This window comes from Maylandia zebra, linkage group LG20, assembly GCF_041146795.1.
Source record: "Maylandia zebra isolate NMK-2024a linkage group LG20, Mzebra_GT3a, whole genome shotgun sequence".
Lineage (NCBI taxonomy): Eukaryota > Metazoa > Chordata > Actinopteri > Cichliformes > Cichlidae > Maylandia > Maylandia zebra.
Window position 1 is genome coordinate 26,377,824 of NC_135186.1, and position 15,331 is coordinate 26,393,154.

A 15,331-nucleotide genomic window follows, 5' to 3' on the forward strand; every position below is an offset into this window, starting at 1 on the left:
AGTAAAAATGTTTGGGTCTTCATTTATTTATTTATTGTCCCCCATGGGACAAAGAATATCCCTTTATGGCATATTGGTGCAGCTGAAGGCAAAAAAATAAAAATAAAAAAATAGAAGGGCTGTGTTTAGGTGCTGGAAAAATTAAAAACTTTTGAGATTAAAGTAATAGATTTTTGAAGAAAAAAAACTTGGTTAGAAACAAAATGGCCAACACCTGCCAAAACTGAAGGCAAAGATATATTTGAAAATATACATATTTTGAAAAAACATAACATGTCAAAACAGAGAAAAACCTGGAAAATCATATTTTCCATGGAGTTTCAGTTTTTGAAGGATGAAAATTAATTTGAAAAGAAATGTGTTGTAGTAAAATAATGTTAGAACATGAAACAGAAATCATAACATACCTAAATCTCGCATTGCAGTATAATTCATGCATGTAACTCGCTAGGAAGGAACAGTAAACATTCAGATTGAATGGACTCACAGGAACTGCTGAAACTCTCATTACATGGACTAGATAGTTACAGATGTTATCATTAAAGCCTATAACCTGAATATTACAGATTTGAGGCAGAGTCCCTGCTTACACATCAACAGGACTCCTCATCTTTAAGCTTCAATGGATTAAGTGAATCATGTGAGAAACCCTTTAAAAAAAAAAAAAAATTAAATAAAGGAAGACAAAGTGTTTGCAAGAGTAGAAATACTGAATTTATTCATCACAAATACAGCCAACAATTAGACAAATAAAACTTTACTGTGAAATTTTATGGTAAAAAATCAGGGATTTATTAAGCATTTTATTAAATGTTTTATCAGCGAGTCTTTTATTACAAAGCATAATAAAACAGATTCTGGCGAAATTAATGTGTAGTAGAAAAATGGCACCAAAAACACCACAAAGCATAATTAGCAACATTAGCCAACAGGACGTTGTTCTGAGGTGTCACCTTCTGATGATCCAGTTCAGAATTCTTTCTGAAGATCTGAAGGAGAAAAAAAGGAAGAAAAGCAAAATGATTAAAAGTTGCTGTAAATTTTCTGTTTAATCTATTAAAAAAAAAAAAAAAGAAAAAGAAAGAAACCTACCACTGTTTCTGAGACGCTCTCCTTTCCATGAACGAGCCATTCCATCCAGAAACTGGTCAAAGTATTTTATGTACTTCGCCAGGCTGGTTCTTTTGTAATCTGAGACGAAATGTAGTAAAAGTAGTATTAGCTGAAACACTCAGATAAATCAAAGATATGTTTAAATATTTACACTATATGAATATAGTAACAATAAAGTTACTATATAAAGTTCCAATTTTGGGGGGGAACTTTATACTCCAATGCACCAGTCATTCATTCAGGTGTACATAGATTTTGAAAAGTTGTGACTGAATGCAGTTTCTAGTGAAATTAGTCACAAGTTTGCTTTTTAATTGCTTTGGTTGCTAGAAGATTATGCAGTCATGTATAGTTAACATGGGAGACACCGACTTGTCTGCACTTACACTCAACTATTTGCAGTGAAATTGTGAAAAATGCGATGTAAACCAGACATGGAGAATGATCACCTTCAGAGTAAAAGTTCCACCATTTGAGATATGTTGTGTTACAGCAGTTAGGCACAACTTTTAATTTAAAGGCAAAATGTACATAAATAGTATTAACTTTGCTACCCAAAATGTACATTTTTATCCAGATGACAACATTTCATATGCCACTAGCTCTTCCCTTGATCTGGTCCTTCAACATCTTTTGGCTGTTTTTGATGCATTTCATAATTCTGCAACAGCAAGCAATTATGCAAACAATAGGTGATCTTATAGCAACCACAACAATCATAAGATTTTGGATGAAGCACGCCCTTTGCAAACAATCTCGCCTAGCAACAGCCAGCAACCTTCAGCAACCATGTGCCACTTTGCAGGGGAATTGAAAGTTTTTGGATCGCTTACTAGTGACTAGGCCTGTACGTCTTAGCCAATTATGTGTAACGAGCATTTTTTTAGAGTGCCGATGATTATTTTACATCACATGATCTTTACACTCAGAAAAAACCATCATGCCATTAAGAAGACCCTAGCCCCCAAAACACCTTATGTCAGCCCATTTAAAGGCCTGAAGATTTCAGTTTTATGTGCTGTCCAGGTGTATTTTAGGTAAAAGTTTCAGGTAGATCTTTGCATTTTTCTTTCCCCCAGCACCTCTGCTCTTGCGCTTCTCTATTGCATCTTTCTCGTCTGCCTTCTCCTTCGCATCCTCCAATTTCTCTTTCTCTTCGCCTGGCCTGGGCCGATCCAACTCCTCACAGATCAGACTACAACAAGATAAAACAAAAGTCTTCATGAGGATCACTCACATGCTGCAGACAACAGAGCACCAAACATTAAATTGTTACCTGATCGTGGGCACAGAAAAGGGATCAAATTTGTCTAATTCACTGACATCTATGGGAACAGAAATGCGGCCTGGACAGAGAGAGGGAGAGAGGACACAGTTTTATACACTCATACTTAAGTCAGATTAAATCAACCTGGTGACAAAGAAAAAAGATCCAAGGTCCTCTGAGTTTGGAGGTATATCAATAAAAAGCCTTTAATATTACACAGCTGACATTTCAGGAATAAAAACCTTGATATGAATGACAGAATATCATTTAACAGAATGAAGAAGCCAATATTTTATATAAATCCAGTGTAAGCTTTTATTATTTATGTTATTATTTTCATTCATTTAAAAACAGAATTTTATATTTACTTGGGTTATCTTTGTCTAATATCAAAATGTATCTGATTATCTGAAACATTTAAGTCTGACAAATATGCAAAAATATAGGAAACAAGCAAGTAACTGTATTTTTGTCTTCTTGTTTACAATCATGTACATGTACAGTATGACTCTTGACTCCAAGGAGCACCTTTGCCCAAAAAGTGTGATACAATATTACTAGCATGTACTCTTAGCAAAGGCCCAGACATTTCCAGTACAAGCCTCTTTAAAGTATGCTCACCTGTTTTGGGGTGTACACTGAAAGGACTCTTCAGCAGATGGTTCACACCTTTGCTGACGTTGGCGTCGAGCCGTGGGTAACAATACTGCAGCATGATTTCGTTTTCAAAGTACTGGCCCTTCTTTGCAGTGCTCTTCAAGGAGACAGATTGTAAGACCATAAGCCCTTCTGTTCTAATGTGTAAAACAATGTAAAAACTGTGAGCGAAGTTACCAACCTGTTTCCTTAAAGCCTCTTCCTTAATCAGTTTCCAACGTTTCTCAGGCTTCTTCTCCTTTTCGAACTCCTGCTGTAGGTAGCTTCTGGCATGTAATATATAAAGTCAAGTCACTTTCAACAAGATCTTTGAACTCTTTGCCAACAAATGTCTATAGGTCCAATCAATTACTTTATGCGGCAAATATGCGGTAAACTAAGAAAAGGATATCCTCAGGAACGAGTGCCAGCACTTTTTCTACAGACTCCTTGCTTCCCATCAGGTCCTGGTCATGTAGTGCATATCGGCTAAAGTATTCCTTTACCACTTCCAGAGACTTGCTGTGAAAAAGAATCACAATTTTAAAAAGCACAGAGTGCACTGTACCCAAGTGTGTGTAACCAGTGATCCCTGTATGCAGGCATGGTGATCACTGTGCTCACAACTGCACCCAAGCACAGAAATCCAGGACAGCTGTCTCAGTGAAAGTAATTAGCAAATTCACAAGGCAAACAAGAACACAGTGTGTCACTGCTTACAAAAATGGTCCTAATTAAAAATGATGCCCAGAGATTGTGTTGATGAAAGAGAGACAAAGCAAGAGAAATACTGAAAAATAAATGGGTACAATCTTACTGGAACACAGACACAGACTATAAAAGACAAACACCAAAATGTATCAAACAGTTACCTGATAAAAGGGTGAATTGGTTCAGTCAGCACTACTTTCTTTATGGTTTCATCACCACCCTACAAAACATCACATTTTTAAAATCAAACATTGCAGGCCATTTGAGGAAGATACATTTCACTAATATGCTGCTCATGAAACAAGACAAGACAACAGTCTGATTAACAATCAAATCAGAGTCTTAAGACTGTGCAGATGTAAGGAAAACAGTCACATCTTTTAACTCAATAAGTACCATATTACAGAGTTCATCCACATTTCTCAGGGTCAAATTCAAGCACTTTTTAAGCACTTTCAAGGTCCACTTTCAAGCTTTTCCAGCACATTACCCATAAAAAGAATGCATGTTTCACTTAGCATTTAGGGTACAAACTCAAAAAACGCATTTCTCTTAAAAATTAAGATTTACAAATGTGAACAAATCAACTTGTTAGAGATATTCTCCACTTGAAAAGAAAAAAAACATCAATCCCATAAAACAAGAAAACTGCGCCAAACACCACAATAATACACAGCAAGGCCAAATTAATAAGTCTTCTCATCAGATATTGACTCTTCTTTAGTATGTGGCACAAAAAAATAGGAGACAGATGTTTGTTTGTTTTTAACTAGTTAATCACCCACGCCCCCAAAAATGGGGGCAAAAGGAAGATTACCTTTAATCTGTTATAACACGAGGTCAGAAATATAAGTGCCGACAAGAGTAGTGTCCACAGAAACCTCTGAATCTCAACTAAAATCTCATATAAACCATTTCTACAAACACCAAACATTTTAGAGCAGTTACGTCACCATGAATCTGGACAGGTAATATCCATATTTTGATTTATGATTTTCTAGAGTTAAATGTGAACCAAAGCATATTTTCAAAGGTGTTACATGCTATAAAATACTTCTAAAAATTAGGCGAGGGATATAAAAAAAATCAAATTTTTCTATGTTTGAGTCACAGCGACGTTGACATAGTAACATCTGCAGTAATATTTACACGTCTGATGACATCTCACAAGTGTTACCTTTATTTTTGATACCAAGACTATTTACACAGACTCTGTAACAGCAGAGAAATACTCAATTTATTTTGGTCATTTCATTTTCGAGCAGAAAGCTCAGAAAACCCCTGAGGGCCTAACAGGTTAAAGTTAATTCCCAACAAAACCAACTTTAAGTTGTTTAACTACATTGTCTGTATTACTGTAAAAGTCATAAATGATCACCTTTAAATTGTTTGTGCTAATAACACCATTTACAATAAGACAGGCATGGAGCACTGACTGGGAGAGGCTTTGAACAGATGACATAGTTCGATTCAACATATAAGACTTTAAGAATGCACAAGCATCTACCTAAAATCTATTTATTTAGTCTATCATCTGTGATATTATTAGGTACAATTATAATGAGCCCCACTGAGCTTGAAGCCATTTATAATTTATAACAATAATCAGATTTTGAATGAAAGCGAGGGAACTTGGGTAGCACAAAAAAGAGGCTATTCTTTGTGCCCATGTAGATCAGTCCCTCTTATTACCATTATTTCTTTAAGCCTTAAGTTGGCTAGTTAAGTATCGGACTAATGTTTAAAGCTTTTACTTGAGTGAAGTAACTTACATTACTGCTACTGCTAAGTAATGTTAGCCAAATTCACAGCATATTCTATAAATCACCATGTCATAACTAACTGCTATAATAGCGCTGCCGTACTAGCACGATCGGATATCGTCGTGTTGGTGTTGTTCACAGATCATCATACTAAATGTTGTTCCAGGCTCAACATTGCAAATGACCAATCAGAATGTTGTGACGTCATACTTTTGCAACTTCGGGAAAAACCGCCGTAAAACAAAAAACTGTACTTAAGCTGCGAGAAACCGCCTCTGTCCGCCGATCAACGGACCCTGACCCTAACCCTTTAATAAACGGTAAGCAAAACTGATATTGTCCTTGCAACATTGGAATTTCATAAATGCACGAATGGCTTGGCGCGCAAAAGAATAACGTCACAACAATGTGATCGGTCACTTGCAATGTTGAACCTGGAACAACATTTTCATGATGATCTGGGAACAACACCAACACGACAATATCAGATCATCCGCCGTGCACCCATCACATTCAGTGCATTTCAATCATTTCTTCAGCAAGTTTGATAGCTAGCAAAATAATAATAGTTTTAAAAATTTGCACGTGTTATGTACACATTCTCAAAAATGATTTACTAGGACTCACCTATCATGTGACTCGAGAGCGCAAAGTCTACCATTGTCATTTCCATCAAACACTCATTAAAACGGCAATCTCCAGGCATGTTAGCGCACGCACCCCCGAGGGGCGGGTCACACATTGAAACAGACTGACATGCAGAGGTGCTACGCAGCTCAGTCGGAGAAATTTTGCTTTTAGAATTTGCGACTCATTTTCTTTCTCTATCTGATAAGAAAACTATTCAGTCAGATAGTTATTTGTGGTGAATGAAATACAGTTTCAAGCACTTTTAAGCACCACATCTGAAATTCAAGCACTTTTCAAACCTTGAAAAGACAATATTAAAATTCAAGCATTTTCGAGGATTTCAAGTACCCGTACGAACCCTGGTATTAGTCTCTTTTTAATAATGCCCTTTTTATTTTGTTTTAAGAGTCTTAATATTTGTACTTCATGTCTGTCTATCACATGCTGTTCTAGCTGTTGTGTGGTCTGTTCTATGAATCCACATGAAGCACATTGTAATGTAGGTGCGACACTTTGTTTAATTATAATAATCATAGTTCACCTTATTATAGTAGTCTTATTTGGTCTGGCAGGAAAAGTAGCTTTTGGTGGTTTATGAGCAATGCATCAATTGACTGACTTTTCTCTAACTGCGTTACATTCAAATTATGTTTTAGCAATCCCAACCTGTCCACTGTGGTTATATCCAATAACATCTGTTAATTACAGTTTCTAAAAAAAGAAACAAAAAACTTGAATTGATTAGGTTTGGAAGTAGAAAGTACTTACAAAGGACTTCTATTAAAAGTTGAAGTACTCGTACCTTGACCAGGCTGAGGTATTCTGTCACAGCAGAGCGTGCTGCTACAGACAGTTTCCGGGCAGCTTCATCACACACCCAACAATGTACTCCTCTTCTGCCAGAATAAACCCACAGACGGTGCTGGAAACCAAAGTCATCTGGAAGTAACACAAAAACCAGCACATGCTTGATGAGAATTTCAACAAAAATCCACACAAGCTGTCACCTGGCACTGAATCTGTGATGACCAAACCTTGAAGAGCTCTATCCAGGATACGGATGGCGATGGTCATTAAGGTCCAGCACTTGGAGCAGATGTCAGCAGCACTAAAATGACAGTTTTAAAGTGTTATGTGGGCGATGAAACGGTCAGGATATTCTGCGACAGGAAATAAATACATAATTCACCTACCTGCAGCAGCTTCGGACGTCATCATAATCTGTCATATCGATATCAAACACAAGCTCCTTCTCCAGAGCCTGGAAGGTCCCCGACTTCACAGTGTTGTGTTGACTTGGCTGTGGGCAACAAAGGGAGACAAACATACTCCATACATATGTCTGCTGTGATGCACAAACTCTGTAAGGTGTGGAAAATTACCCTGTGGCTGTACACTGCTCCCACGTCGATCTTGTAGGGGTTCATCTTCTGCATTTCTTTCTCCAGCTCATTCTGCATGCTGAACGACTGGTAGCGTACATAGATGTCATCTTTCAGGGTAAACGAGAACTCGCGATTTTGAAAGTAGTTTTTCTGCACTGAGATTGTACAAGAAAAACAAAAACAAATAACACAACAAGACACACACACATTAGTCCTGTATTTGGGCATTTTTAACTCTTTGTCTAACTCTTAATAGTTTTACATGTCAGCATCACAGAGCAGTGGATCCTGGCTAAATTGTGAACTGCACTTTTACGGTTTCATTTATAAGCAAATGTTACAGAATCAGAATCAGAATACTTTATTAATCCCGAAGGAAATTAGGGTACAGTACTGCATCCATCCAAGTCAGTAGATGTAATACAAAATAAATGTCTGTGAATGAGAGGGAGACAGGTGTAACAGTGAAGCTGCAAGGAGGAGCGGTAGTAAAGGTGGATATATTTATACATCTGCAGTTACAATAATGGCTAGTGCACAACAGAGGTCAAGAAGAGAGTGCCGGCATGGAAGTGACAGAAGGATAGCAGCAAGAGTGAAAGGGAAGGTCTGCTAAATGGTAGTGAGATCTGTTGTATGAATTGGAGACAGGGGCACTGTCAAAAAGTAAGGAGGTTGATCCAGAGGTGGCAGAGATGAAGATTCTCAGGTTTTTATTGAGAGTGACCAGGAGACAAAGAGAGCCGAGATGGACGTATGCACAGAAGGGACAGTGAATGTACTGGGAAAAGGATTTTGAATATGGAGGTGACAAGCAGGAGGAAAAGAGGAAGACCACTGTGCAGCTTCGTAGATGTACTGAAGGAGGACATGCAGAGGGCTGGTGTGACAGAGGAGGATGTCAGGGACAGGGTATTATGGAGGAAGAGGATCCACTCTGGTGTTAAATGGCATAAAAATCAATAAAAGTGATGAATGCTCACATTTTTCTGCAGATCAGCCGTGTGTCTAATGCAATGTTTATGCTGGATAAATGATAACTTGCTGAAAACGTGAATTATTTTAAAACACTTCGAACAAAACAAACATTTGTTTCATAACTGGCTAGAGGCTTATTTTAAACACGAGTATCTGACCAGAATTTCAGCATCCCTGTTAAATAACAGCATTACTATAGATTCATAGGGATACATAAATACAAAATCATTTTACTTTTTACTGATGAATGTAGAGGCGTTAATATCAAGCTAGAATGGTTGAATAGGATGACTTACTTAAGTTGGAAGAAAGTCAAATCCAGAATAATTCTACCATTTTAGTGCCTAACAAAACACGTAGCTTCCTACATAACACAACACAGATCAACATCCACAGTTATTTAGCCGCATTTATGCTAGGTTTCCATGCCTGTGTACTCACCTCCTCCGTAGCTCAGCCAGCGGTAATACTGGGAGAATGGGAAAAGCCGCCGGTAGTACAGCGGTAAAAGGTCCGGCAGAGAAGCCGGATCATAGTCTGATGATGGCATAATATGGTAGCAAAAATTAGCTTTGGATGTAAAGATACGGTAAAATATTGTCAAGACGCTAGCTACACTGTGACAGCTCACTGTGTTGTTTTACACCGAGGGTAGCGCGGGAAAACTCTCAAGCAACGGACAAAACCAATGACACAAGGTTGGCACAGTGACATCACCACAACCCGGAAGTTGAAAGGCAAAAAATATATTTTCCGTCACCCGTTTCCCTTTTAGGCCATAAAAAATCAACGAGGACAAAATCATCCAGGGTAATCAGAATTTTTTAAACTATTGCTGCATCGAAACGTTTCTATAACACTGACAATGGCTTTCCTTCTTTCTTTCTTATGGTTTTACTTAACCTTGTAATATTAGTCCTAGAAGCTTACAAAAGGCGGACGTGACGCCAATGAAGAGAGGTTCATGGGACATGTAGTCGTTTGGCAGCAATAACTACAAAATACAATATGACAAAATAAAAAAGCTGTGGTAAACATTATAAATTAATTATTTAAAAAATAAAGTAGCTCAATGAGTAAACATGAAAACAAAAAACAAAGAGCACAGAATATAATACAATAAAGTGGTTTTTGGTAAAGTAGCTCCATAAATTACTATATTATTGTAAATCCATCCAACCATTGCTCTCACTTCATCCCTCCTCCAGTTTTGCTTTTTGCTTTTGTCCTTGATACTACCAGTAGCATGAGATGGTACCTGCAGCCCATTCAAGTCACACATGTGACACGCTCTTCCAGGTTAGAACATGCAGACACGCTGCAAGGTTTGCTGTGTGGCATAGCATCAGGCCCTTACATCCTTCAGTGGATGTTGGGAGACCCAGCATTGATACAAATGTCCCTTTCATTTGCACCAACACAGCTGAAATGGTTTCATGATGGTTTATGCTTCTGGGCCTGGGGGCCTGAGCAAAGGAAACAAAAAGACTGGAGTCTGAGATGCGACATGATGGGGCATAGGACAAAACAAACAACTAATTAGAAACTGAAAGCAAACAAACGAAAATGGGGGAGGGGGGGGATTGAATTGATTTAATACTATCAATTCAATTTTTCCTAAGCTGCACTTTGTGCTGTACATCCCTAGAGGGCAGTACAGTCTCATGACAATAATTTGAACTTTCCCACATTAATCCACATTTCAGGAAATTTGTTTTCTTTTAGTAGTTTTCATCATCCTGGCAGATCAGTTGTACTAAAACACTCAGTTATTCTGTTTCTTGCATCTTTAGTATGAGCAGTAAACACTCAGGAAAGAACAGAGGACACTTCCACAGTTTTCAGTGAAGCATGGATGAAATGGTGCCAAATACGGGATCCAAATGAGCTAAACAAGGACAAACAGCAGCTTAATTCAGCTCTTTTTCGTGTTAATTGATTGATTCATGCCATTTTTACTCTTCAGTCAAATCCACCCTTTGCTTGACATTTGAAAAGGCCACATGCGCTTTCAAGACAAAAAGTGTCAGGCATGGAGCCTCTTTCTGTCCTGCCCATCAGTCTGGCTTGCTGCACTATTAGTGTTTCAGCTTTCACTGTGGTGCATCAAACACCTCCTGACTGAAGTGGTGCTGCTCACAGTGAAGGTTGAGAGGTGTGCAGCCACAAGAGCCCTTGTCAGCTGTTGTACTTCTAATGTGAAACAACACTCTCTATTTGCAGTGTTGTACTTTAAATATGTCTGGCTCTGTAATATTGTTCATTCCATCTCATCCCCAGACTTGAATCTCTGTACATCTGACACTCTGTTTTTATTTCAGACCAAACAACAAACCTTCAAAATCATCCTTCCCCACTGAAGACATAACAGTAACTTGTAACTTCTAATATACAGGAAATATTTCAAGGGAAAACATCTTCATATGCACTACATTTAATCTCCCTCTCCACTTTCACACACACATGTAAATGCTGAGCGAGCCAACTACAGAAACGTGTAATACCTACACTCTAGATTGATAGTAATGAACCAGCTTCAGTGAAATGTGCCACACCCAAGAGCAACTGATAGACAAGTAATGCCAATACATTTCCTTTTATGACTGCACTTTATGCTAATATACCACTCATACCCTGATTTGCATAATGCAAGAGCTCTCAACCTCATCTTACTTGAATTATGCAAATTTTTTTTCACTGCAAGGCATATTGGATGCGATGCATTTTCCCCCCTTTTGAATCAATTTCTAGAAATCATTTGAATCAGATTTGGGATTAATGCCTTCTGTTGCTTTTATCCACAATTCTACCGTATATTAGAGTAGCAAATTAATGCACATTTACATTCAGGAGTTTGCAATATCGAGCATTTCTGTGAGTTGTTCTATTTAAGCTCTCCAGTGGCTCATCATACGCGAAGACACATACTGTAACACATAGCAACCAGACACAATGCTAAATGTCAGTGGGGCAAGTTAGATAAGGCAAAACACGGAGTGAAGATACAACTTTCAGCTGTTGAATGTAGGTCAGACTGCTGTCAGGTGTCCACGGAGCCCACTGGCCAGCACCAAAGGTCATTGTGTTTGCTGTACATGAGGAGTCGTAGTTTTGCGATGATTTAAAAGTCACTGTGTCTTTAGATGGCCAAAGTGTGTCACTGTCACCTTTCATCAGGAAAACCTGGTGAAACAGGCTAGTAGAAACCCTAAAACCAGTCTGCAGTGACGCAAAAATGCATGTCCAAAGACACAGTAACCTTACCACAGGAGGTATGAGAGCTAATTGTTTTCATTTTTGGATTCCACTGCTTGCTTGTCTTGATTTTAATCGTGGTCTGTTTGTATCTGCATACATATGTTTACGTATGTTTACATATACCGTGTGTTAATATGAGAATGGCTTCTACCGACTCGATTAAGGCAGGAGGCTTGAGACAGACTAAAATGACTGGTAACAGGTGAAACCTGATGCCTTTTATAGACTGCTAAGCCAAACGTGATTTGATGATTTTATCATAAAAAGACAAGACATATTGGAATGGTCATTGATCAATGGTCATGACAACTGGCAAATTAATTACCACGAAACTGACCTCATGGCCCATTGCCAATCAGTGGTGCTAGTGTCAGTCATTATGCAAATGTACTATTTATAAAGACGGAAGAAGTCGCTTGGATGAGTGACGAAACATTTCTCCCACTGAAAAGACTTCATCCAAAATCTTTTTTTGGGGGGGGGGATTTCCTTACCTGGATGATTGGACATAGACTCATATTGGAAATGTAATAATTGATTAATTTAGCAAACAGAGGACTCAGTAGGATGGGAAAGAACCATTCACACCTACAATAGCCTGGCGCATCTCCTTCCACATGCTGGTCAACAGCTTGGCTACACACTGCTGTGGGATGGCATCTCAGTCTTCAACCAGCATTTGTTGTAAGTCAGCCAATGTGATTGTGTTGGTCAGAGAATAAGATGCTGGCTTCTGTTTGTTAAATGAATCAATCAATGAATCAATTGTTAAATTGCCAATGTCCTGTTTCTTCAGACATTAATCAACTAATCCAATAAATGACACCAAAATTCAATTCAATTCAATTCAAGTCAATTCAGTTCAATTCAATTCAATTAAATTCAATACATCTAGTGTTAAACCCCAAAGGCAGTTACCTCAAGCCGCTTTTTATTGTAAGGTAAAGACCCTAATAATACAGAGAAACTCCAACAATCAGACGTCTCCCGGTGAGCAAGCACTTGGTGACAATGAGAAGGAAAAACCTTTGGCAGAACCAGGCTAAGTGAGTTAAAGCAAAATAAGATGTCTTGCAATGACAGAGAAGATTTGGCAAGTTTTTCATGGGCACAACCCACATGCTCAACTCAAGATTGCTACAACAAAGAAACAATCACCCCAAAACAAGTTTAAAATGAAAGTTAAGTTTATTTTTACTACATTATATTCGATGTACAAAATCTTGGATACCAATTTTTCTTTATAACCTTAATGTAGGCGAACAGTGTGTAGTAATACATTTATTCTTTAGGTAATAGATGGTTGTAAATACAATTTGCTGTACATAAACATACACTTGGTTACATCTTTATCTTCTGTTTATGTACATAAACAGCAAGTACCACCCCTATTTTGCTACTCTTTAATGAGGTTTTACTTGAGTCTAAATAAAATGATGTAATTCTGGAGAGAATAGTAACAACATAGTCATAAAATGTTGAGTTTCACAGAAACTTCAAACAGTCACTGTTGGCTTTTCACAGATTTCACAAATGGGGAAATGTTAATCTGAGGAGGCTGACCTCGCGATTGAGTCATTCAAAAATTCCTGAAAACTCGTTTAAAACAAACAGTCCACCAAAGTGTTTGTAGTATGCAGGGTGTTTCACACTAAGATACAGTTAGGACGCTAGTAGGGAGAAATAGAGCTTGAGGAAGTGAGGTAACAGAGTGTATAAACAGAAGCAAGACAATAGGAGACATTTGCGTGGTTTCTCTGTCAGGTTGCAGCTTCTGGTCCATTCAAAGTTTCTCACATTACATTATTCTCGTAAAAAGCCCTCTGCATTTATGTTGTGCACACCGCACCATGCTCCATTTCCTCTCTGCCACACAGCTGACACTCTCGAATTATCTGTTTTTGTCCAGACTGATGAAACCAACTGTCATTTGTTTGATTTAGCAGGCAGCACTTTGCCCTGTATGCTGCACACTGTATGTTACACAAACACGTGCACACATGCAGTCACTCATATGTTTTGTGTGAAAATAACTGCATCCTTACATGACTGTGACACATGAATTCAATTAACAGAGTCTTTCAGGCTACGTATACATCACCAGATTCAGAGTAGCTTTATTTGTATGTGATCCTACACTTTGAACCATTTTAGTTGAGCCTTTTCATGACAAAATGACCTTTGACCTTAGGTATGGCAAGGTTTAAGGGGGAGAATAAAACTTGTGTATGTGTATGGGTATGCTTTATTTTCTCTGGTCTTTTCTTGCGCTCATTGCTGACTTTGTTGTTACACTGCACACAAAACCCTCACTGACACCACTCGTATAACAGATGAGGTGCTTTTGATGACTCCTGGATGCACCTACAAAAACCGCCTGACAGAAGAGGAATTTGCACAGCAGTTGATTTACATGAATCACATTTTCCAGCAAAGTTGGCAAATATTTCCCTACGAGTATCTGTTTTTATTAGCTGTGAACAAAATTAGAGTCATAGCCAGAGATGCATGAAGTTTTCCAGGAAGAAAACAAAAGACAATGAAAATCCCCTTAAACTTGTGGATTTACTGTCACTGGAAGGGTTTTGTGTTTACTTAAAGAGATACCGTAATTTAGCACTGCTGACGCTTATTTGCCCTGTTAATTTGGGAATTTGGTGACCAAATAGATACCACTCTCATTTCTGTCTGTTAACCATGAGTCACGGAGCTGTTTACTTTTGACAATAACCAGGAAAAGGGGGAAATAGCTTGCCTGGGTTTGCCCAAAGGTAATAAAAATCTGCTTAGCAGAGCTCACCGTATAATACTGTCTTTAATCTGTTTATTTCTAGAAATACTGGATTGGCTGGGCACAAAAACATCTGGATTAACTGCTGGATGCCCCTATAACCTAAATTCACCTGCGTGCCCAGAAGTAACTTTGCACATAAACCTGCTTTAAAATAGAAATTTTTAATCTTTGTTTTAACAGGTTAAATAAATCATATCTGAAATAATTAGTGAACTTTAGAGGTCATTTGGCCACAGAGGGGCTTTTTGTTTCTTTCTGCTCCCATCAGACTTCTTTAACATTTTATAATGCTTCTGTGAAAAGTCTCCAATAGCCTTTAACAAGAAATAGTAGAAAATTTAGAACTCCAATGCAAATATTTTCAGTTCTGAGGTTTAACTGCATGTCATGAGTTATACACTGTATTTGTTATCCTGACTTAAAGTTCCAAAATCCACTGTTGGATGCTTGATATTGACTTCAAGAGGCATGAAAATGACTAAAACACAGTTTGGAGTATTTTGAGCCTTTAGAAAACATTTTTAAAATAGTTTTTTTTTTTAAAAAGCCATGAGCACATACGCTTGATAAGTATCATTGAATCTAAAGAGGCAGTTGGGAAAGCCATCAATGTTTCAGAATCAAACAGGCAAACGGAGCTGTGAATAAGCTTTTTGGGGTGGCTGTAGCTCAGGTGGTCTGTTCCAGTGTGCATGCTAAATAAACCCAAGTTGCTCTCCGATGCATCTATTGACATATGAATGTGTGTGAATGTTAGATAGAAAGAGCATAGAAAAAAGTGCTAGTGTTAATGGGT

The 15,331-nt window shown here is 38.0% G+C and overlaps 1 protein-coding gene across 2 annotated transcripts; it reads right to left on the reverse strand.

The window, feature by feature from the left end:
* Window positions 1-696: 696 nt before the first annotated feature.
* prim1 (DNA primase subunit 1) lies at window positions 697-9,178 on the reverse strand. Of its 2 annotated transcripts, XM_076878453.1 has the most exons (13): window positions 8,925-9,173; window positions 7,503-7,660; window positions 7,314-7,420; window positions 7,155-7,228; window positions 6,923-7,059; window positions 3,889-3,947; window positions 3,427-3,538; window positions 3,219-3,308; window positions 3,002-3,134; window positions 2,390-2,459; window positions 2,196-2,308; window positions 1,093-1,191; window positions 697-989 (listed from the first exon to the last, which is right to left on the reverse strand). In XM_076878453.1, exons 1-13 carry the CDS (start codon window positions 9,031-9,033, stop codon window positions 970-972), a joined length of 1,281 nt encoding a protein of 426 aa, XP_076734568.1. In that variant the 5' UTR covers window positions 9,034-9,173; the 3' UTR covers window positions 697-969. The 2 variants fall into 2 exon arrangements, with proteins under 2 accessions (XP_076734568.1, XP_076734569.1); XM_076878454.1 differs by lacking the exon at window positions 697-989 and having other exon boundaries at window positions 2,087-2,308; window positions 8,925-9,178.
* Window positions 9,179-15,331: the final 6,153 nt, after the last annotated feature.